Source organism: Bombus pyrosoma, linkage group LG18 (assembly GCF_014825855.1).
Source record: "Bombus pyrosoma isolate SC7728 linkage group LG18, ASM1482585v1, whole genome shotgun sequence".
Lineage (NCBI taxonomy): Eukaryota > Metazoa > Arthropoda > Insecta > Hymenoptera > Apidae > Bombus > Bombus pyrosoma.
The window spans coordinates 1,855,660-1,881,600 of record NC_057787.1 but is presented as its reverse complement, the minus strand read 5'-3'; the positions used below and the strand labels follow the sequence as shown (position 1 = coordinate 1,881,600).

The 25,941-nt window shown below is 36.4% G+C and overlaps 1 protein-coding gene and 1 long non-coding RNA gene across 4 annotated transcripts; one reads left to right on the top strand and one right to left on the bottom strand.

The window, feature by feature from the left end:
• Positions 1–81: 81 nt before the first annotated feature.
• Positions 82–7,778, top strand: LOC122577316. 2 transcript variants are annotated; one of them, XR_006320209.1, is made up of 4 exons: positions 82–191; positions 2,232–2,453; positions 3,260–5,159; positions 5,238–7,778. It is a non-coding gene; the product is annotated as an uncharacterized LOC122577316 (long non-coding RNA). The 2 variants fall into 2 exon arrangements; XR_006320208.1 differs by having other exon boundaries at positions 3,260–7,778.
• Positions 186–25,941, bottom strand: LOC122577305 (homeobox protein Hox-B1a). 2 transcript variants are annotated; one of them, XM_043748561.1, is made up of 2 exons: positions 24,371–25,941; positions 186–1,929 (listed from the first exon to the last, which is right to left on the bottom strand). In XM_043748561.1, exons 1-2 carry the CDS (start codon positions 25,311–25,313, stop codon positions 1,439–1,441), a joined length of 1,434 nt encoding a protein of 477 aa, XP_043604496.1. In that variant the 5' UTR covers positions 25,314–25,941; the 3' UTR covers positions 186–1,438. The 2 variants fall into 2 exon arrangements, with proteins under 2 accessions (XP_043604496.1, XP_043604497.1); XM_043748562.1 differs by having other exon boundaries at positions 186–1,926.

Below are 25,941 nucleotides of genomic sequence, written 5' to 3'. Positions count from 1 at the left end.
ACTGCCTGTACGTATTTTGAATTCAGTATATGTGTTCATAAAATTGGTCAGATAATGTTTTAAATTTGTTAGAAAACGTTGAAAAAAGGTAACCGTGCATGGAGGAATTGTTAAGAAAATATAGTGCGTGCTAAAACCTTTAATTTGGTTCCTGACAGAGAATAAGTCGTAAAATACGAAGTTATAATTAGGTAAATCATTTTATTTCGGAGTTTCAGTGGATTTTATAAGTTTTCTTTCGTAGTGTATTAATATTTTATTCTCTCTACAGAAATCTAAGTAATACTACAGAATAATCACAATTTATTATATCCAAATTCATTTAGGTACAGAATTTCTTATTAGATCACAATATAATCTATATAACTATACGATTACATTAATTTGTTAACTTTTAAGTGATCAAATTAAGTTAAATAGAATCAATGCAAATCTTGCAATCATTTTAAAATAAGTTCATCATACAGTGTATTTCTTATTTATAAATTTCAATTATTAGCTATGGCGTCTGTGCAATGATCTTCTTCTCGTATTTTTTAATACTCTGGTAATGTCTTACTGTATAATGACGTACATTACTGCTCACGCAAGATTTGCATTAGATTATATGTACATATACATACAGAAGATATTCAAATTGGGAGCACAACTACTGTTATCATGCTATCATTACAGGATGTTTATAATCTATTAGTACACTATTACATTTATGAAGATCATTTTTATTATCTTTATCAGTATCTAATAATTTCTTTGAGAATGTAAAATTTATACAAGAATTTTACAATAATTCGTAAGTATTGAATAGTTAACAATATTCATTGGTGTGTAAATTTATCAATGTTGGAATGTCTCACAATAAACAAAATGAGAAAAGGTGAGCAAAAAAGTAATTAAAACAATATTACCATATAGTAAGGATGATAACATCAAACAATAATTGTCCTCACCAAAAAGAAAGTTGGTCTCTAGATGTAATCAATTAGCATCTGAGAATATTTTCACAATTGTTTTTACATAATATGCTGTGATCAATCATTGGTATTTATAATTATATATAAATATCATTATACCATTTACACAAACTGAGGTATATGGTAACTTTTCAGGAATTCTGTTCATATTGCCTTTACGGCATATATAACTCAAACGAAAATAAATAGTTCGCTTAATTGGTACATACATCGTTCAATTTCTATACTATATTCGATTAATTTTGATAATTTTCAAGGTCGTCGAAAGAGTGTATCATATATCGTTACAATAATTCCGTTCTATTAAAATTGGAAATACTATTATAGATATTGTTGCTGCTGCAGCAAGGAAATTCATGTAAATTCAAATCACATGATTTAAAATAACGCTTTTTTTCCAATTTTCACCAATCATCGTTAAGTCGTAGGCCATAGATACGTTCGTTGCTGCAGTAAGGAACGCGTCAATCTTTCGAAGACGAGGGTGGGGATTCCCGACTATTATCGTTCGTAAAACTAGATAATCCGAGACCACTAGTTTCGTGACTTGAGGAACTAGTTGGTGAATTACTCGAACTCCTGGCGCCACTGAGTGGTGTTACAGTTGTATTATCAACCGGTATTAAGCCTTCTTTCATTCTCTTCTTCTGCTTCATTCTTCTGTTTTGGAACCAAATTTTTACTTGCGTTTCGTTTAACTGCAACGCTGATGCGATTTCAATACGCCTTGCTCTGGTCAGGTACTTGTTGAAGTGAAATTCTTTTTCGAGCTCTGTTAGTTGTTTGTTCGTGAAGTTGGTTCGGCCGGTATTGTTGAAGCTACCTGCAATACCGGCCATAGGTCCGCCGGTAAGACAGTTCACAGGACCGTTCGCCGTAGTTGCGTACGGGGATCCGTTTCCACCTCCAACTGTGCTACCGCCATATTCTCCCACATTTAGATTTGTCTTTGCTGCTGCAACAAATTTTGATCTTTCTTTTTATTTAAGAACTTTTTGTATAAAATTTACAAGCGCGTTTATACATATTGAAATTCTTTGCTTTATATTTACTATTCATAAAAATGTTAGCACTAGCAGTACAGTAACAATGCGAAAGAACTATTTTGACGTAAAGCTTTAGAAAAGTAAAACATCTGTGTAATTTTATATATCAATTACAATTACGAGATTCTAGTCATTAAGATTCATTATCAATATTTGTGTGATTCAGAAGGGCACATGTTGTGACTCAAATTCCTTTCCATCTTAATTATAGATGTCAATGCCCTTCGTACGTGACCGATGCGTTAACGGAAGAGGTTAAAAGTAATATATACCGAATTAAGCTTAACTTTGGTCCATCGAGCGACAGCCGTTTGTTGCCCAACACAGCTGGTCAGTGTTCTAAGGAGCGAACCTGTCCACCCTTTACCGAAGACCGATAGGGTTAAGCCCTAAATCTGGATCAAATTGCATCAGCTGTTGCCGAATGTCAAGGGTAAGTTGTTACGTCATTTTATTTAGCCCGTATTTATCAACCGATTGGTGGTCACTCTAAAAGCATACTCGACTTAGATCATGTTAACCGCCTTTTCCTATACGTGTATGTAATCACGAGATCGTTCAAATATTTTACTTGAAAAATAATAATCGTATCGAGCTGTCTGACAATATGTATATGATCACAGACAGAAATTAAGTTTTGTAATTACGATCTCGAGTCAAGTTATGTTGATGAGTGCCTATAGTCAGCTGTCGTGTTGGACTGACAGGCAAACGAAACAAGCATAATATCGCCACACGAACCATGTTTCACATAATTTCGTATAACAATTTCGATAATAATTTTACCGAGTACAATTTTTGATATCGATCGAATCGTAACACATGGTCAATGAAGCTCACTCGGAAACTCGATACGAAGTTCCGAATTGTTTACACGCGTGTTCATTAGCAGGGAATTTTTGGATATAAAGCAATGCAACCAAACTTATTCTAACTAGGGAGGAATACGTTCTGATGAAAAAAGGTGGCGTCACTTACGCATTATGGAAATTAGATTGTTATTTAGCCTACCGGTATGTGAAAGTCAATTTACTTAATGGCAGAGGGCGGACGAAACTGTCAAGCCACCGCCTTAGAGTCACATCTTCTTTTTCACCCGTGTTTGCCTGTATTGCTCCATTCCCCTTATCACCTTTTTATATTGTATCGAATATTAGAAGTATTTAATTGAGACCCAAACGTATATTAAATCTAACTCAAACGAAAATCAACTTATTTTGTACGGATTTTATTTCACAGATTTTTCAAATAATCTGATAACATCAGTCACTTAAACATCGCGCTCGGAACTTAGCCGGCGGCCATTAAGCTCACGCATCTTCAAGCTGAATAATCGAGTTGGACAAGTTCTATTAGTCCACGAGCCAGCGTGGAACAATGGAATGTTTTCCGTTTTCGCCACTCATTCATCAATTTAGCACCTTAACGGAAGGACAGAGCGTGCGCTGCCGCTGATTTTCTCCTAGGCAGGCTGGCGAACGTCTCTATACATCAGTGATCATTAGTGCTGCATTCAAGTTTTTCTTGGATCTTTTAAAATTATATTTTTATAGAACATGAAATCTTCGTGGCAATGGAATTATGCGTTTCTTGCGTTGTCTGGGGTTTGTATATTACTATCTCATAAGAATGTGGATACAGAATGGTGTAGACAGAGACGTAAAGGTAACAGACTAGCTAACAACCTTATCGTAAACATTGTAGTTTACATACTTTTTGAATCAATAGAAAAAGATGATATATTCATAGAAAATACGTATTTTTTCAATTATAGTATCTCTTATTTTTGTAGACAGTTCGGGTACTTGTTGATAGTTTTCTCTACTCAACGTACAACAGAGAAGAGGTTAATTCTTTGTGAAATTATAAATTGAAAAGACTTTTATATATAAAGCTCCGTTTTCGTTGTATACACTGGTTTGGATACATTCTGAACTAATAAAATAAAATGTATATAGTTATATAAAATACGAAGTATCTCTGCAATCGTAGTACAACAGAGAACACAGTAATTCTTCGCGAGAGTATGAATGAAAAGTATGAAATAAAATTTTTACATACTTTGTTTTCGAGGAAGATAACTTTGAAAATCCATCACGTATATGTATACTAATTTTAACTTTTTGAATGAGGAATCTCCACTTTTCTAATCGTATCTAAGATTGTAGAAACACCCTGTATAAAACAGAAGTCTCTTCGCGTCACTTTTAACAGAAAAGGTGGATCTTCCAGTAAAGAGTTACTTTGCCAACTAGATGCAAGAATTCTTGGTAATCCGTATTACTGTTTGACCATCGTTCAATCGACAAAACTCTTGCTTACAGTGTATCGTGTACCAGTCAGCTTGCAACTCAACTGCAATGGCAGTCGGTAGCCACGTCTGATTTCATTTCTCGAAAAGGCAAATCCTCGAGAAACGCTCGCTCAGGTGGAATGAAGGAATCACTTTCGATTAAGCGTTAGCGCGATATCCTGGCAATTGCTACTTACTCTGCGACGAATATTAATATTAGTATCGATTAAAATTATTAGCACTATTTAGTAGTACAATTATTAGATGTTGCGATCGTGTTACCTCCTCAAATAATATTCATAATACTTCTTTGCCGTTTTTTCATCCGATAACATTATTTTAACAGAGGAATGCTTTTGTTAATTATCAGACGGGCGAAATAGTTATTACGGTTGGAAGATCGGGAACGCAGATTTGCTCTTGAAAAGAAATTTCAAAGACTGTGTGTAAGAAATTGGACTATTGTCGATATTAATATACATTGGCGTAATTTAAGCGATGTAGGAGAGGATGTTTTGTAATAATCTTTCGAGTTAATTAGACTCTCAGGTAATTTTTAAATAATGCTAAGATTAACTTAAAATTATATTGTTAAAGTGATAGCGAATGAGAAGAGAACAAGGCACAGAGGGCAGCACAGGCTAAAGAATACATAAATTGGCACGGGTTAAGGATTATAGTTGGCTATAGCCTAAGGGAACCATAAATTATTTTCAGGAGTTTTCTTAACTTTCTGTTAACTCTTTATAACACCGAGTCACATTCATAACATAGATCACGTGTCCAAATGAATAAAGCAAAATTCTATATCTGTTACGAATCTTGGCTTTAGTTTCTATTTTTCAGGTAAAGTATTATTAAATATAAATTATTAGAAAATAGGTTACCTGTTCTACTCGTATGTATATATTATGTATGTTTCAGCGAGGTCGCAGAAAATTCTTCAAAAATTTCAGTCCATACTTCTCAAATATAAAATGTCTTACAATTATCCATCTCTGCTTCGATAGAGTTTCCACAAAATCTCACTTGGATAGAGTTTCCTTTAAGTAAAATACGTTTCGCGTAACATTTCTTCATGATAAAATTTCTTTTAGATTAAATTTTTTCTCGTCAATAATGTTCGGCGTGGTCATGGTTCCCAGCGAAAGTTGCTAGTAGAAGAACGACGAATTATTATATCCCTCGGGTGGCGCAACGTCAGTCGACCAAGTGCACTTAAGCTCGAACATGAATGTAATTCTCGCACGCTCGCGCGAGCCTATCGTCACACATGCAAAACACGTATACACGAGGTAAAACACAGGGAAACAGCAGCGTGGCCGCGGTTTCGAAGCATGCATGCCAGTCAGGCTTCGTTCAAAGGCCCCCGATTAAATCTCACCTGGCTTAATATTATTATTTTACGTGGCGCCTGCGAGTGAAAACGAGCGACCCGACGAGAGGGCGAGGAAATTAGAGAGAGTGCGAGGGGCGGGCAGGGAAGGTTGGATAATGCCAGTGGATAAAAGCAAATGGAACAGTGCAGGAAACACTGGCCGAATATCGTTCACGTGAACGATCTTTGTACCGTCTATGCAACCGTAATTTCAGTTATTTAGCCTCTCCTCCGACCTCCCCGGTTATTCGTGAGTAGAAACATTGTTCTGCTTAGGTGTTTCCAGGTCTATTACTATTCAGAACTATTCAAAAACTGCTCAAAAAGATGCTTTCGTCATTAAGGAGTCGTTCGATTGCTGTTTGTAATTTATTGAGTTGGCAACTAAATGATTGCGGATTTTGTCATTAGGTGACATTGACAAAATCCGCAACCACTTAGTTGCCAACCCAATATACTTTTTTAAGGTCGGTGGAAAAATGTATAGAGTAAGGAGGTAGGAATTAAATGAAGCTTTTATAGAATCGAGATGTTGCATGGTTTTAACCCGTTCACTGTGAATCAGATTTTTGTTACATATAAATTGCCTTGTTAACAAATAGTTCTGCGCCACACCTGTATCTATGCAGTCAATCTTTATATGTATATAAATTATAATTATTCGAACATCTATTACGTCCATTATATCTATTACATCTATCACACTATGTATACAATGGTTCACGTGGAAGTATTATTATATATACATAATGTATTATATTATACACGTTACACGAAACATTTTGAAATATCACGAGTAAAGATATGACTATTATGATTGTATTGGTTACACAAAAAGTTTATTTTTTACGGTGAGTGTTCAAATGTTATTGATAGATTGTACATGTCTTAAAGTTAAATATTCATCGATTATTCGAGTGCTACGAATAATTATATGCGTTATTGTATATCTGATAGAAATCGACATTTGGTTTGTATCACGCATCTAAGTTGATATCATACACATATCCTGAAAGTACGTGTCGACTGGTCATATGTAGTGAATGTGTTAATTACAAGCTTTAATCGGTTCGTTTCATTATATGTACGTTGATAATTCGTTCTGAAAGGAGGGAAAAAAGGAGAAAATCGAATCGAAAATAAAACAGGAGAGGTAAAACGAATCGAGATCGAGTCTTGCGAAAACATTAAGATCAACCTTGTCTAGAGTTCCTACTCTCGATCCGGTTCTTCGAGGATGCGTTTATTAATCGCAGAATTGCGATCCTGCGTGTCGATAGGGAAAATATTGCCATGTAATATGTAGACATTCGTTTTTCATCGTTATAATTTATCAATTGTTAAATAATTATGCCACCTATAATAGTATAATGTATCGTATCCTGTGATACATACATAATAAATTTAACGCAGGGACTCTAGTCACGATAATTTTCAATTTTTTAGATAGTTACAAAATTCAAGGAAATTTTCTTCTAACCGTAATATTAAATTACGTAAAGAAAAATTAATTGCAAATATACAATCGAAGGAAAGGATGAAAAAAGTTAATATTATTAATATCATGAAAATATTATTTCTTATTGTGGTTACTAAAAAGAAAGTCGATTAATGGTAATAAATTTTTATCTATTTTCATTGCATTCTGATTATTTCTAATTCGTTCTATTTTCCTAATTAAATTTAATGAATTCCAGGATGATATGTACGACGATTTGGTACATCGAACAAGCTTCTTTAATGGTGCCGATAAAATCGTAAGATGTTAATCCGTTGATCACACGGGATCATTTGGCCTTGTGGTAGAGAACGTGCCCCTGTTAGACGAGCATTACGCAATTCAAATATTATTCAAAGGCTAAAAGCTAGGGGGGCAGGGCGCAGATGACGTAGAAAGGAACTAGAGGGGATGAAATGTGTGCGTGCGAGCAGCCATAGGGTATTATGTTACCGGAAAGATGGACCTGGATAAGGGCACCAGTTTCCTTCCTCTTCGGATTTTCTTCGTTGTCGATCAATGATTTTCTTCTCTTTTCGAGAAAATTTCACTGTAAATCGAGGATAAAATTTTGATCGGCTGTGCTTGATGATTGGCGATTCATTAACTTCATATCGATTTTTGGTTTCCATTATATATTATCTGTTAAGAATATTGTTTATTTGGAAATTATATTGCTTATTGGAAATTATAAATTTGCACCTGACCGTAGTAAAAGTTGATAATTATTGAAATAAATTATTAAAATTCTCAGAAGATTAATCGTGGCAATTTGACAGTTTTGCTGTAATAGCGTGTTTCAATATTCCAACTGTACCGATAACATTAAAATTGGTCTAGTCATTTCGCAGTCATTAATTCGAGTATTTTAATTATTTTCTTATTACGATAGTATTGCTTGCATTTCTAGCAATTTGAACAGGGCAGGCCGTAGGTAAAAAAAAAGGATCCACTCGTCAGGATCCAGCTGTATTTGAAACTATCTGATTTCCACATCCGATTACATGCTACAACGCCATCCTAAGTTCTTCTTTTAAGCAAACATTCCACTCGTATCCCCGTATAATTGAATTTTTCTTTACAAAGACCAAGCTTGAAGCCTGCACAGACCTCGAGTAATTTTCCAAGGTTCGTCGTTAAACATAAACTTAGGAAACAATCTCTTTCAATATTTATAACAAAAATAAAGTCATTAGAACGTGTTATTATGGAACAAGTAGCATATAGTAGCCATCAACCGGTATACATTCTCGAAACATCTTGTTGCTGTTTGACATTCCGTAATAACTTGTTTAATTTATTACCTTTAAATATTCCGCGTTTATACTCACCGCCTTATCTCGGTCCATAATGGACGTTGTAAAATGTCATCGTTCATTTTTTCCGAAGTTTCAAAAGCAATTTGCAGAGTTATGTCGCGTTTTACCAATAAATATCGAGTCTGCTGCGCAGAAGCCTTTCGCGAAACGCGAATTGTTCGTTCGTCGGTTGTAACGAAGCTCGTTGAACGGCAATAAGGGATATCGAGACGTTTAACGAGCCTCGTAAAGTTGTTATTGTTGCTTGAACGACGTCAATAGCGCGATCGTGTTTTACGTTTGTACGCGTGCTTTGTAACAACGCTCGTTCGCCAAACGTTCCTCAAGAATCGCTCTAGGATTTGATGTGGACGAGTTTTGTCGCGCCACGATTCCATACGCATTTCTACAGCAACATTTTATTTCACTGGTTAAAACATCAAATTCCTATTAGTTTAAAAAAGATATTCGTATGTCTTCCCCTTCAGCGAAGTGTATTCTTCATTAGGTTCTACGTTTCATTTTTATGGTATCAAATTTTTATAGTGTACTATAATATTATTAAATGATGCAAAATTGACTGTATATGTACAGAATTAGTACCAAAATGCTGTAATAAATATAATGGCGCGCAAACACTTTTTATAGCGAGCGTATCTGAACATCTGAACTCGTCGAGAAACAATGAATATAACCGAAATTCATGTAATAGGATTTCACCAGCTTTCTCTGCTATCTATTGGGTTGGCAACTAAACTAACTAAATTAACTAGTTGCCAATCCAGTACATAATTCTCACTCAATAATATAATAAGTCATGACACAGATGATTTTTTATACTATTGATCCCACTATGTTGCGTTATTACATGTTAGTGAAAATCAGAAAATTCGACAACAACTGTTTTTTGTTTCTAGCAAATCGTCTATTTCGTATGATGAAAGTAATCGAAGAATACAACATTTTATTGGGTTGGCAACTACGTAATTGCGGAGTTTGTCATTAGGTGGTAATGTTAGGTTAGTTGCCAATGAAATACTATTTTTTAATTGATCAAATATTTCTCAATTAGTCGCGCAATCGTTCCAATAAATGGAGTTCTATTGTATACTGACTTGAAAGGGGAAATACGAGCTTATATATTCGCGGCGGATAAAAATTTATGCGCGTACGATTGAATGTATTTATACATTATTTTATAATATATTGTTATTCGTATTTGATATCCATAACATGGCATGTTATAGATTCTATCCACATTCAGGATATTTTATATATAGAGAAAGAAATCACTCGCTTCCGGAATTTCCTATAGAGTGATCGTGTCAAAACGATTATCTCTATAATAATTCATATTATGGTCGGTATCGTCAGTTTGTTAGTAGAATGATATAATTAAGAAGAATACATTTTTCAGGAAAATTTGAAATAAGAAATTAACGATGTAACTATTTAACAATCAGTGAATTTCCTTAACCCTTTGCACTCGGAATTTTATTTCAATTTCGTTACCAGCAGCTACCAACGCTTTTAAGTGTTTTATTTGAAATTTACTTTAAATAAAGAATAAGACAATTTAAATAAATGAAGGAAGAAAGAAATTCACTTAAATATAGTTTTATTCACACTACTGTTGTATTTTATAATTTTTAAGTGTATGATATATCTTGAAACAATTTCCAGGATGCAATCTATCAATTTGGATCGACAAAGGAGCTGCTGAGATAAAAACTGATGTCGAGTCACAATCGACATAGCAGTGCAAAGGGTTAATATTTTTTGAATTCCGAAGATCTTTAACAACATATTGTTCGCAGATATCTCAAAATTTATATTACTTATTACTATTATTAAATATTATTATATTATTTTTTAGTTGTATCGTCCTTCTAATAAACCGACCATTTAAATAAAGAATATAAATAAAGGAGAAGTCCGATCTCGCCGTTTATCTGTATCACGCGCTGTTATGAGAGCTTGCAAAAGAATGGATCTACTTACATACAATACGTACAAACGAATGTAAGTATTGCACGTGTACTCTCTTTGCATCTGTCCAAGGAAATATTTTCTCACGGTTGTACCGATTGAACGATAACGCGCGTTACTCTAGATCATAGATAACAGATAGTTGGAATATTGACCTTTTATTTTCTTCAATTTTTGATGACTCTCATAGCGAAGGCAGTCATGTCTTTTTCATTGAATACTTAATAACATGATTAGGATTAAATATAAGATCATTTGGAATTTAGAGAATTCTTAAGGATCGTTAGGAACGAAGGTTTTCTATGAGCTTTCTAAGCATCGTTACATGAACTTGTACAGTATAGAAACTAATTTCTGATCTGTAATTAACTAATAGATAAATCGTTTTTTCGAAGATTGTTATACAGAATGTGTATCGATTGGATCTTGTCGATGTATACAAGAAGCAACAAAACAATTTTACTGACACAATTTCCTTCTGTTCGACCCCTTGTCATCGGGTGTCACGATGGCTACTTTGATTTCAGCATCGCGATAACCAATGTCCTGAGTCACTATAAACGGTAGGCTTTTGCAAATGAGATTTCGATCGAAACTACTTGGCCAATTATATAAAATCGACTGTGTACTATCAATGATCTGAATAAACAATTACCTTACTTTGTAAAAATAAAACACCTAGCTAAATCATTGGAATAAGGCTAATAGTATATGTAAGTACTCAACGAGCAAAGTCTTAACATGGTAATGAATTCCGTTTTTGCCTTTCTCTTTTTTGGTAAGAAATGTTTGCTTTTTAGTTAAGGCCGAAATCTGAATTTCTTGGCATGATCCATAGTGCCGAACGATTGCGTGTAGTCAGCTTTATTTATGGCCTCGAGGTCAGTCGATTTCGCGTATTAAGATTAACATTTTTATTGGCCTTGTTGCCTAGACTTTCTTGCTCCTCTCCAATCGATTTATGATGCTGCTTATCGTCGCACAGTGAAATGTAAGTTTCACTTATCCGATCGTTTTAAGATAACCTTAATCTAACCGCAATCCTAGCTAAATAAAAGTTCCATCTGATTCTTAAATTTAATCTTCATGAAATCACTTCTATGTATTTAAGGATAAATTAATTGATTACAAGTATCTGTATTTAACATATATCGGTTAGGTCTTTAGACTTTCTTTGATCTAAACTAAATCACATCTGATTCTTTTAACACTTTACCGACCGATAAACGATTAATCGGTTTTTTGTCACCGACGCTTACCGACCGATAGCCTATTAATCGACTTTTTGTCGTCGACAATCTTTCTCATTATTTGAGCAGTAATTTGTTATTTAATACTAAGGTATGTTGCTCAGTTGCGTCAGTTGCGTTGCTTTGTAAGCTGCCACAGTCTTATACCAATTTGAAAAACGTACCGTTCGCGATGAACAAAAAGAATGGTGTTGGAAAGTCTAAACTGAAACAGAGCTGGCGCCAGGGAGAATCTGCGCCTGAGATGCCGGTCGGATGTGCGTATGCTGTTGTATCGCTAGCGGTCGGTAAAGTGTTAAAAGTTCGATGTACAAAGTCTGATTTAATAAGTAAGATATAATAATTCTCTATAAGGATCATGTTTAATTTCTAAGAACTGAAATGATCGTTATCAAAATTATTGGAGATATTTAAGGCATAAAGAAGTCTTCGTTCTTTAAAGAACTTTAATAGAGGGCTTTGCTATGAAACTGATAAGTTTCTAGATTTTTAATTTGGAAGGATAAAACGAAATTATAGGAGTTGTGATCTGTTCGTCTTGCAACTAAAAATTCATTAACAGATAACGCAGTGTAAAAGGAGGTATCATTACAATGAATTACTACAAGATTTTGCTACTTATCCGATATAATCTCTCTGTAGTTAACCTCAACCATTTAAATGTAGGAAGCCATTAAAATATAATAACATGGTAGTAGCCTTTGAATCTTATTAATTTCCTTTTTTCTTATCACCAACGTGATTCGTAAACCAAACTCATAAATTCAAAGCAATGTAATTATTTTTGAAAGAGAAGCACCTACTATACACCGAGTTTAATTTTACAAGTCTCAACACGTTCGCCTTCCATTCACCTTCTTTCCTTTCTTCCAACTCCGACATCAACCACCTCCACTTCCATTCCTCATACACACACATACACGTTCGATCTTCTCAAAGCAACACCTTTTCGCAACCCCAAACTCTGACATGGTCGCAGCATTGAACTCGAGGTTTTTTCAGCACTCGAGCCACGCTCGCGTCGTCGCGATATATCGTCGGTGAAGTGCCGCGGAAATGAAAATCACCGTTGCGCGAGACACGTGGACAGGGTGGTCGTTGATTGTCAGCGCGTTGCAACGCGGGCGCGAGCGAGCTAGCAAGAGAGAAACAGAAGGAGAGAGAGAGAAGGGGCGAGTGACGAGGGAGCAAAGGGGAGTCAGTTACTTAGGCAGCCGGCCAGGGTTGTTGCGGGACTTGCGGGATCCGGGGTTGCCAGGTTCGGCGGGTGGCAGCCCGGGTGGAAACACGCGAACGATCCTCTGATCCCCTCGCGAGATATCGGCCACTCACTCACGCGTCCGCCGACGGCCCTAGCCGCGCCGCAACACGCTGCCCTGCCTGCTTGACTGCTTGCTTGCTTGCTTCCTTGCTTGCTTGGTCAGCCGCTCCACTCTACCTTCGCTCGCAAACTGACCGACCTACCTCTTGCTTCTTCGTTCTGTTTTCTTCCGTTCTTCGTGTACCAAGTACTTGAGCCTTTCCGGTCACAGAGAAAGAGAGAAGCGTTCGAAGCTCTTCTTTAATTCTGCCACGTTCTTGCGCTCATTTTTCATTTAATCGTGTTTTTTTATTGTTCAAATATTTCTTAACATTGGCAATGAAAGAACGATGCTCTAAATTTTTGCTGTAAAATATTAAAAGTCTTTTTGTTTGGTGAAACAAGAGGAGAAGTGATTTATTCAACTTTTTAGACAATTTATTGGGTTGGCAACTAAGTGGCTGCGGATTTTGTCATTAGGTGGTATTGACAAAAGCCGCAGTCACTTAGTTGCCAACCTAATAGTTCCATTTGACTTCAGTTGGTTTTCTTTTATATTTTTGTAGAAGGAATTTTGTAGAATAATTGTAATTTTTGGAAATGGTTTACGCAGCTTTTTACTGCAATTCAGTTTGATTGGTTTCCTTTCTTGATTTTATCCAGAGTTGAATTTTCTATAGTAAGTTTAGTATTTGGGTATTTATTGCTCGCTGAAAATTAAGTTAAGGGGAAAGTAGCGTGGGTGAAACAGGATGTGAGATACGCAGTGTGTGATAAGAATTGTTTGCAACAAATAACATTGTTTATGTGTTCCTTATTGTAAGTATTTGGGAATGGCGTGTTTTCTACTTTTATAAATTGCTTTCTATTGTTGCAATTTTCAGATTTTTTAATATTCTTTCCTTAAATAATTTCATCCTGCTCTCGTTGTTTTAGTGGACTTTCACACACGTTTTAATGGTATACCTCGTTCTTCTTTAAGAATTTTCCTTTTACCATTACTTCGCGACGTCTCATCCTTTCTATTTTGCACTCCACTTATATCGCTTGCGTTTTCCATTTTTCTTATCCTCTTCCTGTTCAATCTAATCGCTGGTTTATGATCACGGACGGTTTAGGTTCGCGATAATTTGGTCTTTTTGCGCATGAGGAACACGTCAGTTGCATCCGTGCCGTGTTATTTCGTTCACATCCTTTTTCCACTTTTGTTTCTCCTGTTTCTTATCCAGTTAGACGATTTCGCTGATGTTAAACGTTCGTCGATCGTGTTATTTGTATTTTTCTAATTCTCTTTGCTTTCCACTTTTTACAGAATTTGTTATTGTTTCTATGAGCTTTTTCTTTTTCAAAATCGCTCGACGCTGATTTCTCTAGCTCGATCAGAGGTTTTTCGTTTTCTTACTTGTTTGAAGTGTTATGGTAACTATAGTTGTGTGTTCTTAAGTCCACGAGGAAAACGTAGCCGCAGAAAATTCAGGAAGAACTGCTTCGTGTTTAATGTTTTGGAATTATCTTTGAACATAGTACAGATAATAATAAATAGACAAATATAAAAAAATCATTGTCCAGTTACTAACTTACTTACTGTATTTTATTCTGATTCTCCAAACAATGAAGAATTTTAACATATATTTATTAAGTCTGGCTTTTTTACCATGTCAGTAAATTTCCACTTTATTATTGTTTAACAAAATAACATAATGGCGAATTAAAACATAACAATGAATTAATAATTAAAATGTATAATATTGTAATTTCATAATCACAAAGTCTTTTAACTAATCGTAGATAGATTTATCTCCATTTTAAAACAATCCAAAATTTGGAAGGAAAAATGAAAATTCAGTCTTTCCTATATCTGTCTTAAAATATATTCAAAAAGTGTTCAATTTACTCGATAAACGACACGATTCTTGAGATAAGGGTTTTTACTGGCACGCTCTCGTCAGTAGCATTGCGATTGATGAAGTCGATTTAAAGGTTAGCTCGATACGTGACGTGACGTCGTAAAGCAGCAGCACAAGAAAGTTGGTGTGTATACACGGTGGAACGTAAAGGGCCGACGTTCGTGGACGAACGAAAGCGTGCAATGAAACTGGCCAGCCTACTCTCTTCGTAAGTAACGCGAAATGTGCCGTAAAACTGGCGAAATGGCGAAAACACGGCAACCAATTCGACTAGCAACGATTTCTTACAATTGCTTCTGCACTTTTTTGCATTAGCCCTGATTTATGCTAAATTACCTAATTTGTAATATTTCGGGGCATTATTCAGACTTCATTTTATTGTAATAGACTTTGTGGTACGTCCGATTTCTTATTTACAATACGATTTCATTATTTTGTCTAATTTTTAAAAGTCCCAACATCAGATGATCTCAATTTTCTTCTTTAGTTATTTGTCCTTATTTTCCCGATTTTTCAAGATTTGTTCATATCTACGGTTTCATTACTTTTCTATAACTTAAATCGTAATGAAATTTTCTATTGAAAATGACAACGTAAGTTGGCGTTCGCCATTCACATGCAGATGCGCTAGTTACAATAAATAGTAACTAGAAGATAGTTCTAGATATAATCGATGGATTTAATCGATAGGTTTAAGATATTCTTTCGTTTTTATCCCTAGTCCACGTAAGGAAGTGCAATAAAGGTTTTTCGGCTCAGGACGGCGTGACAGATTTATCCAAAGAATAAAATAATAGCTATTGTGATCCTACCTCTAAATACAGAAATAACAACATTTTCAATAGATATATTGGGTTGGGGATTTTGTCAATACCACCTAATGACAAAATCCGCAATCACTTAGTTGCCAACCCAATAGAACCCATGACAATTCTGTGAGATGAGGCAATTATCAAAAGATCATACATACATATGTATGTGGGATAGTGTGACATCAGGGAAGGACGTGGCGTGAGGGGTAATTGTTTATTAGCATTGTTAAGATATGTTAATGTTGTCAAGGAGTTTTGTGAGCGTTACCAAAGTATGTTAAGGGAAAAATGAGCGTGGTAAATGTCGTCAGAGTTGAATTTATCGTGGTCGTGTGAAGATCGTTGGGTTGTCGTGCTGTAAAAGTAGTGAGAAATAAATACGCGAAACAGGGTATTGTATTCATTTTCGTGTGAGTGCAAACGATATTGTATTTATCATACTATAACCTACAAACTAATTTAATAACATTCCTACATGTATTCTGTTGTTAAAGAAGATTCCTGTAGTATAAAATAGTGATTCTAGAGAAATTCCAATAGTTCCGTCTATTTTTGCTTTCTATGAAATAAGTTGTAAAGAAATTTTTACTATTGAATCTATGTCGCTTTTATAACCTGAGGCTATCTAGAAAATTATATTCTGTTACCAAACAAGTTCCTTTAATAAAAAGCAGTGATCGCAGAAAAATTCCAATAATTCTACCTCTTCAAGCACCCTATGTTATTAGAGGAGGAAAAAAGTGAATACATATACATACATGACGAGGTAACGTGTTAGTTTCTAAAACCAGCACGAATACAGGGAATTACTACTGTCTCGTGCAGGGGCTTGCTTATTTGTTCCGTCGTTTTTTCCTCGAGCGTGTTGGCCAATCCTGCTATTGATTACAAGAGAGAAGAAATCGAGTGGTGTATGATAAATCGGGAGAGCTGACAGCCCCGTGTCGCTTGTTTCTTCTCTCTTTCTCCCTTTTCTGTTGGCCTTTTTCTCCTGCTTTTCTCATGAAGAAGGGTGGTGGTCCACACCGGGCGTCCCCATAGAGATTCCATGGACCCCCGGAACGCATTATGGAAGCATCGAGGGAAAAAGCACAGCTATTGTGCTCTGCTGGCCAACCAAAAAACTTCACCAACCAAAATCTCTCGAAATCCCCTTCCATTCTGCTCCGCCCATCTCGTTGTTTTGGTTGAGAAGCTGCCTCTCCTCTGGAATTGCGTTACATCCGTTGGACGAAAGTCTTATTCGACGAACGCAGATTGATAGTAATTTTTGTTAAATGATTTTCTAATTTTCTGTATCGTTTTTTATTTACATAAAAGATCTTTTAATTCTTCTATTAATGTAGATTTTATTTAGATAATAACATGTATCATTTGTAGGTAATTCTTTTATTGTAAAATATAAAATGTTATAAAACCAATGAGCTTCAGAAGCTTCGTCTTCTGTTGTTTGTTTGTATGGTTGTTATGTAATGTTTCAGGATTGTGAGACAAGTTTTTCTTATCAATTGCTAAGTATAGAATCACATTTCCTATGTTCTTCCAAAGGCAACGTAATGCAGATATACACCAGAAAGAGTTGAATTAACTATACAGGGTGTCAAGTAACATATCGAGCATTCTTGCAAGGTAAGACTATAATATATACAATATACAATAATTTGTCAAAATATAACGTTGGACATACACAACATCGAGCATATTAACCCTTTGCATTGCGAATTTTATTTGAATTTCGTTAGCAGCAGCTGCCAACGCTTTTAAGTGTTTTATTTGAAATTTACTTTAACTAAAAGATAAGACAATTTAAATAAATAAGGGAAGTAACAAATTCACCTAAATACCATTTACACTATTGTTGTATTTTCTAATTTTTAAGTGTATGATATATCTTGAAACAATTTCCAGGATCCTGCTTTTCTCTCACGCGTTTCACAAAAGAAGCTGGGACTGAAGGAATGTCAAGTGGAACTCGACAAAGGAGCTTCTGAGCTACTTTACATAAAAGCACAATGTACTTGAAAATACCCATCGCTAGCGTGAATTTAGTAAAATAAGTAAAAAGATAAAAAGATACGCAATGTTTTTCAAATGGTATCAGGTGGGATAACGTCGTATCGATAACGTCGATGGCAGTCACGGTTCCTTAATCTAAAACCTTTGGCCGGAGATCGTTAGATTCTATTGCCGCGTGGAAATCGTGGATAAGGAACGCGGGACCGGAAGCTCGTGGCGGCGAAGGGTAAAGGGGTGAGCGCGGCGAGGGCGGCTCAACGTTTCGTTTGCATGTCCCGGTGTAATAAGCGTCACCCCCGGTGACTTCTCGGACGGCGTTATTAATTCGATTATAATGAGCTATTAAGCGAAACGCTGGTAATCCTGACAAGCTCCATTCAACGGGCTAGGCTTAGCTGCTCGAACTCGGCGATTGCCTGCAACCCTGTTCGCTGTTAAGCAAATTATCAGAGAGGGGAACGCCTCGAGCCTCCTACTGCCTTCTTATCGCATTTTTACGACACCTTGATTTCAATTTTTAAATCGTTTCCGCAATGTCTCCGTTCAGGGTAAAGTAATTCCTCGAAGACGGATTTAGGATGTTAAGGATGGCTGACAGGATCGTTTTTCTGCTTAATAAATAATTGAAAGATTTTTTCGTGAATTGAGTAAATTGCGTTTGAAATAATCTGGGTTTTTAACATTATATGCCTTTCGATTGATAAGTGTAATGACTCTTAAAGATGTTCTTTTTATGTTTATAAAATAAATGCAAATTTGTATAATAATTCAACTACTTCATTAGAAAATTTACATATTTAAGTTGCGTTTGAGATATTAATCAATCTGGGGTTTTAATATTAGATATCTTTCAATTGATAAGTGCAATGACTCTTAAAAGTGTTCTTTTTATGTTTATAAAATGAATACAAATTTTTATAATAATTCAATTATTTCATTAGCTTGAAATATTAATTAACCTGGGTTTTTAATATTAGATACCTTTCAATTGATAAGTGTAATGACTCTTAAAGATGTTCTTTTTATGTCTATAAAATGAATACAAATTTGTATAATAATTCAACTATTCCATTAGAAAATGTATATATCTAAGTTGCGTTTGAAATATTAATTATGTAGAAATGATAGAAGTCCGGAAAAAAAATTATGTTTGTGATATACCAATGGTAGTGGTAGATTACAACAGAGGAAAATATACTGTAGATTTATCAGATCAAATGGTAACATATTTTACATCACATAGAAGAACCCTCAAGTGGTATATAAAATTAGCTTTAGAGTTATTGTTAAATACGTCAATTTCAAACGCGATGATACTCTGTAAACAGGCAACGAAAGCAAAAACCAAGGTATCAGCTTTTAGAATGACACTCGCAACGCACCTTACACAGTGCCATTCACCAGAGCCGTGAAATACACTTATTCGATAAAGATTGCGATACGAAACGCAGAAGAAAGAAGGGCAAGCGTACCTGGCACGAAAATTTTGCAGAGAGTGGTATAAAAAAGATGTTAAACAGTTAAGATCAAAAATTGCTAAGAATCGGACCAAAAAGGTGACCACCTATCGTTCAGATTGTATTGACGAGCCACATTTATGTTTCAAGTGTTTTAACACAGTGCACCGTTAGATGCAATTTGTTCTCATTTTTCTTTATTGATGTTCTAATAGAAATGTTTAATTGTTCAATGAGGCACTTTTTATTTCAAAGTATCTTCTATTTATCGGTTATATTCAAAATGCCCTAACTGTCAATTTTCAGTGGCAGATAAAGTGTTAACATTTGTTAGAAAAGAAAGAAATACATAGACATTGATCTTAGGAAAAATTATTTCTTCATATATCGAGCAACGTACACCTGACACTATTCTATGTTAATTGTAATATCCTATTTTTTTTTATTATTTAATTTGTACTTTACAATTTGTCCAACTGGACATTTGGTAAATTTTTCTAACTTAATTGTTAAATAACATGTGGATGCTACCCCCAGCAGGATACCATCTTCGAATTTGACTATTTTATTTCTTCAGTAAGGTCAGTGGGATGTTTTCTTTTTAGTCTTCTTTCTATGAGAAATGTTGAAAATGACAACGTGAGTTCGTGCTCGCCATCCATATGCAGATGCGTTAGTTGCAAGAAAAAATAACTAGGAGATAGTTCTAGATACAATCGATAGATTTAATCGATAGGTTTAAGATGTTCTTTTGTTTTTATCCCTAGTCCATGTGAGAATGTGCAATAAAGGTTTTCTTGGCTCAGAACGGTGTGATAGATTTATCCATAGAATAAAATAATAGCTATTGTGATCCTACCTCTAAATAAAGACATAACAAGAAGAAGAAATATCCTATTTGAAGTTTTTATTTGTTACAATTTTCTTTCTAAGGTATTGCGTTTTTCCTTTCCTTTAGTTAAAAAAAAAATAAGAGTTGTTGATAGGTTAACTTGCGTATATAACAAAGTAGAAGAAACAATTAGGCGATTAAGTATTGTTACAAAGAGTAAAATCAGCTGACTGAAATCTCCGAGTGAATGAAAAAAACAGTACGTTAATTATTGAAAACAAGAACGATATTATCATCGAATATCGATTTAACATCTGAAAACTACAGAATGTAATTCTCCTTCGAATTCCATTGCAATGCCTCTAACTACCTGTTATTAATCACTTTTATGCCTTGATTTTCTAAAAAAAAAAGAAAAAAAACAAGTAATCGAACTAGTCACGTTACATTATTCCCTGGTACCACCTATTCATTGGTCGATTAGCTGCTAGTCGTTAAAATTGAAATTCTTTCTTCTATATATTCTCGTTTATGTAATAACGAAACTGGTGCAATGTCTAATGGAAAATACCTTTCTGCGTATACGGCTGGTTGAATGGGGCGGGGAAATCGACTTTAAATCGCCGGAATTCGACTGATCTTTGCTCGATAACAGGCGCTGTTGCGCGTTGCTTATTCATGAAGTTTTTAACAGTTTGACAACTGAACTAGCCACGACCTGAACCCTGCGCTCGATGAAATCGCCTGGTGTTTTTTTTCTCCCCTATTTTCGTTTCCACGTTTATAATTACACGCACTTATGCAAATCGTTAGGCGTTTAACCACTCGGTACTTTTCACTCGATCTATCCGAGATAAATTGTTCGTCCGTCACATTCAATTGCCGTTTTGCGTAATGTGATTACCGTGTCTTTCGTGCAATCTTTACGTTATCGCGTTCAGTTCCGTATTATTAGCATTTTATATGATTTTTCATTTTTTTTCTTCCTTCCTTCTTTTCTTTTTCTCTTTTTTTAAGCGTTTGATCTTTTCAATGGATTGTTAGCATTATTTTTTTTTTCTTTTTACCTCAAAACGATCGTACGCGCTACGAAAATATATCGCTTTTTAATTAAAGCTTTACAGGCGCGATACCTGTTATCGCCGCGGCGTTTCTTTCGAAATGATCAGATAACTCGAGTGCAAGAATTTCGTTCTTAAGCGCGAATCTTATCAGGGCTTTTCGATATCTATCGTGATCACTATCGAACCCAGCGTGCGTGATAAATCGTGTTTGGTATGCACGAAATATCTTTTTCCGTGTACAAACACGCTGTAGTAGGATCGTTTATGTTGTAAAAGGAAAAAGAGAAAAGACTCAGGAAATGATAAATAGCCATTACAATTTTCTATCTAAAGTTCTATGTAAAGGAATAAGACAAAGTAACAATCAATTTTCAAACAAGAAACAAGTAACAATTTATTAGCTTTCAGTAAGGAATTTACACCTTCCAAGTATCGTATATTACGTAACACGACAATCATTCCGAATATTCTCCAAGTATATCGATTTCAGATTTTTCAGATATCACCGTCGTACATAACGCGACGATCATTTTGCAAATCGTCCAAGTGTTTTAAATTTACATTTCCGAAATGGCAACGTTCCTATATAGCGTGTCAATGATCTTGAAGATCCTTCAGATGCTGCAAAAATTCCCGCTATTGAGATACAAAATCCTCTACATGCCAAGAAATATCAGGAAATGTTGAAATTCAAAAGGTCCAATTATCAGGAAAATTGACCAACTATTGGATTGACAATTAAGTGATTGCGGATTTTGCCAATACCACCTAATGAAAAATTCCGCAATCACTTAGTTGCCAACCCAATATTAGAACATAGTTTTAATGTCATAACTCCGATGGTAACTTGTTCAAATGCTTGACGCCACGAATCAAAGCATCAGAGATCTATCGTGGCGAAGTAATGGAGAGTAGTTTGTAGGGAAGAAAGATAGCCGACGAGCGATTCGCAAGTGGTAGATTTATGATCGTGGAGCTACGGTATTCTCGTAAAAGCTTGGGGTACCTTCTGTTACGCGTTGCATTCGTGTGCATAATCTTATCAAGTTCGTTTACGACTGTCGCACGGGCGTAAACAGCGGCTAAATAACTCAGCCGAAGACAGTACAAATACCGATAAATTTTCGTTCTATCTCAGTAAGCCCTCTTATCATTTGCTGTATCGAATTTTGATTTCTACCTGGCTCACGAATAACCGCGCAGATGTCTTTTTTCTACAGAAACATTAAACACCTCGTGTTTCTTATACTTCGACGTTTCGTCTAACCTAACATTCTTTGCTTTTTTTCGGTATCTTTCACGGTAAATTTCACGCGAGATAATTACAGTTAGTTACCATGGCCCGGTAATTATCAGCGGTGCTTCTTAGTTTGTCACGTAGAAACCGATATCTACATCTTGATTTTACGATGTTGCAAATCATCGTTGAAGCGTTTGGTATTTGATTCATTCGATTGCGTGAAATAAGAGCAATTTGTAGTTGAAAAATATTAGCTTGTTCGGGAAGTTTGTAGCGAGAGTTATGAAACGTCTAATTAGATCTCCTGGCATCTGCAACTTCACGAATTCTCTCTTGAAAAAATCTTTCGTTTCTTTTGACAATGAATTTCTCCGAATAGCTTTTACAAACTTTTAAACCATTTAATCTATGTCTTTCGAATAAGTTTTATAGAAACTACAACAAATAATAATGAGATTTTACTTTTAGGTTGGCAACTAAGTGATTGCGGATTTTGCCATTACCATCTAATGACAAAATCCGTAATCACTTAGTTGCCAATACATTTGACGAATGAGAAATATAGAAACGAATATGCCAGCTGACTGAAAAAATTCTTCTTTTTCTCTACGAACTTCTACTTCTTGTACCAATGACTTTTTTATGTTTCTCGGTAATTCGCTTTAATATTCAACGAAGATAGTATTTTATTACAGTTTCACAATGGAAATTTTTAATAAAGACGTTTTTCGAACAACCCGATCGTTGGTAAATTCTGTGTACCCAATCATTCAGTTTTAATTAATCGTAATGATAAATTGAAGAATAATAATGATAGCTAGCTCCGCGAAGACAGGAATGTGGCTAATCGCGATCGGCTGAGAAGCATGTGCAAGATTAATGATGTCTGTCGAACCGGAATTACGTGTCACGTTTTATTAATCTCGTTACGTGTAGTTTGCGTTTGAAAGGCACTAGGTCGTCGGCCAACAAGTACGTCACATTTTAGTTGTCCGTCAATCTTAATTGAATTCACCACCCAGGCGAAAAACCTCTCGACTTCGATGCCTCGAGTGGACCGCGTCACGGTTTCACCAGCGACGGCCATTCGAGATGCACGAACTTGCGTAAAGTGTCGTCAACGAGCGACAATTGGGTCGTGTCGCGACACTTAAACGTTACAAATTGTTGTTCCAAGAACTCGGGGTGAGTAACGTGGAAAGCAGCGATGAAGAAGTCTGTGGAAAGGAAAATACGTTTCCCTGTTTCTTCTTTTTAACACCTAACCTCAATGCTGCGTGTTCTTAACACGTCGGATGTGAACGATAGAAACATACAGAGGCTACAAAAGGTGTAGCCAGATATCCTGATTTTTCAACGAAACTATATATTTCACTTTTACGGTACATTTTTGTACTCGTGTAAAATTACTGTTAAATGATAATTTGATATATGTGGACTTAATTACTTGGTACGTACAATGTTAGTATTTTTTCTTGACACTATATTTTATAAAATTACAAACAATTTTATCTACTTTTTAAAATTTCGTAAATTGACTATAAATACATGTTCATATCACCCAAAGGTTTAAATACGACAGTTCTTCTTTCTGGATTTTACAAAGAATTGAAATTTCCAGTGCCATTCTTCAAAGTGAAAGTAACCTCTATTTGCAAACCATATACGACTTTATGATTAAAGCCGATAAAATACGTAGATGAAACGCATCAAATATCGAAAAGGTACTTGAACCTACTTTTCATCCGTATTCATCAACGATAACCCGAATCGTGAAAGATACCTCGCCTCCAAGAGTAACTCTATCGGACCGTCTTCCCGATTGACCATTAATTTTCCATGAGATAGGAATCAAGAGAGTGGACAGGCACGATTCTCCCACTAGTGAAACTTAAAATAGTCATCTCGTTGGATAAACAGAAGCTGAATAACGAGCTGCCTCCGGATCGCCCCATGGACCAGTAATTTCACGCCAGTCAAACCTCCTCCCAAATCATCGTATATCTAAATACGTACCAGCTGGTTTGGGCACGTTCCTCTTCACTTGCATCCATTTGTAAGTGGGTACGTGTGGCTGTTGCGGCTGTTGCTGTTGCGGAGGATGGTGACTATGGGGATGCTGTTGATGATGATGTCCGTGACTATGTTGGTGCGGGTGTTGAGGATGCCCCGATTGTTGCAGCACGTGATAACACGATGGATCCGGATTTTCCTCCTTGTAGTGGCCAGCGGAATGTCCACTGTAGTCGTTTTGCCGGATTTGTGAATGATAGTGAAGCGAGTCTTCGGTGGTGGGCAGCTGATGTAGATAGTTGGTGGTACCAGCGAGCTGGTAATCGGGCTCGTGATGATGATGATGGTGATGATGGTGATGACTAGAAGACTGATGGTGTAACTGTTGGTCGTGCTCCGTTCTCGAGTGGCCAGCGGTCATCATGGGACCTTGATGAAGACCGTTGCCCGAGGAAGAAGTGGGGTGGTGATGATGATGATGGTCGTCTCTGTACGCTGCTTGCTGAACGTGGTAACTCTGATGAGGATCTACCGATCCATGGGAGCCGTTCGCGTGCTGATGCTGCTGGCCGTACGATGACGACGAGGAAGCGTAGTCCAAATTAGTATAACTCAGACCGTTCTCTGAGGAGATTATTGCGGTCGTGGAACCATCCTCGTGCAAAACACCCGCCGACGGCGAGTAGAAGCCCTGTGGAGGCGTACCGGAAGATGTGGCGGACTCTGACGCCAGGAAACTCTCCGAGGAAGAGGACGAGTAAGGTGAGACCGCGGTTTGAGGGAAGTAGTGCGCTGGAGCGAGTTCCGGCGAAGCTGGCACAGGCACGTGTCCCCCGACGGACACGGGTTGATGATGATGATGATTTCCTTGACCCGTGCACACGTAGTTGGGGTATGAGTCAGGCTTGCTGTAAGTTCCGTACATGCCCATGTCCATCATCATCATCCTCGTGGCGTGGAGGCGAATACATCAATTGGCCACCTGCTGCCGGGCCACCAGCGTGTCCTTCGGTGCGCGCACTCTTTCACTGAGGAAGGGAGAGAGCAATTTGCGGAGAAAGGAGCGTTCCAGCGATTAGCTTACATCTCGACCAACGGCTACCACGTTGACTTCTATCTACACTTTTCTGTATCCACGATGCTTGATAATTGTGTAATGATCAATGGAAAGCTTTAACTTAAGAGCTTGCTGTGATTATAACACAGAAATATCACTGGTTGACACACTTTTTTACCAACAGTCCAAGCGTACGATATTCCTTTTGACAGTGTTTCACTTGCTTTCAGACGTTAGTTAACTTCATCATAGCTTCTTCCCCTTACTTTAACATCCTCGGTGTAATTCAAACTCTGATCAATGTCAACAAGTTGGTTGCAGTAGACGAAAATATCTAAAAAATCGCGAATACGCGAGAAATCCCGAGGCAGATTGCCGGAATCCGCCAGAGCACGCGGTATTGCGTCGTCGCTGGCGCAAGTAAGCGGAGAAATAGCGAACGCGTAGACGTCGATCCGGTCGGCGAGAGTCGCTGAAGTGGACTGGCTAGGTGGACTGGTCTGGCGGAAGGCGGCAC

Coding starts and splice junctions, on each gene's coding strand:
- LOC122577305 (XM_043748561.1), bottom strand. CDS start 25,313: ATGATGATGATGGACATGGGCATGTACGGAACTTACAGCAAGCCTGAC. Junction 1,930..24,370: donor GAACGTGCCCAAACCAGCTG/GTACGTATTTAG, acceptor AATTTGTTGCAG/CAGCAAAGACAAATCTAAAT.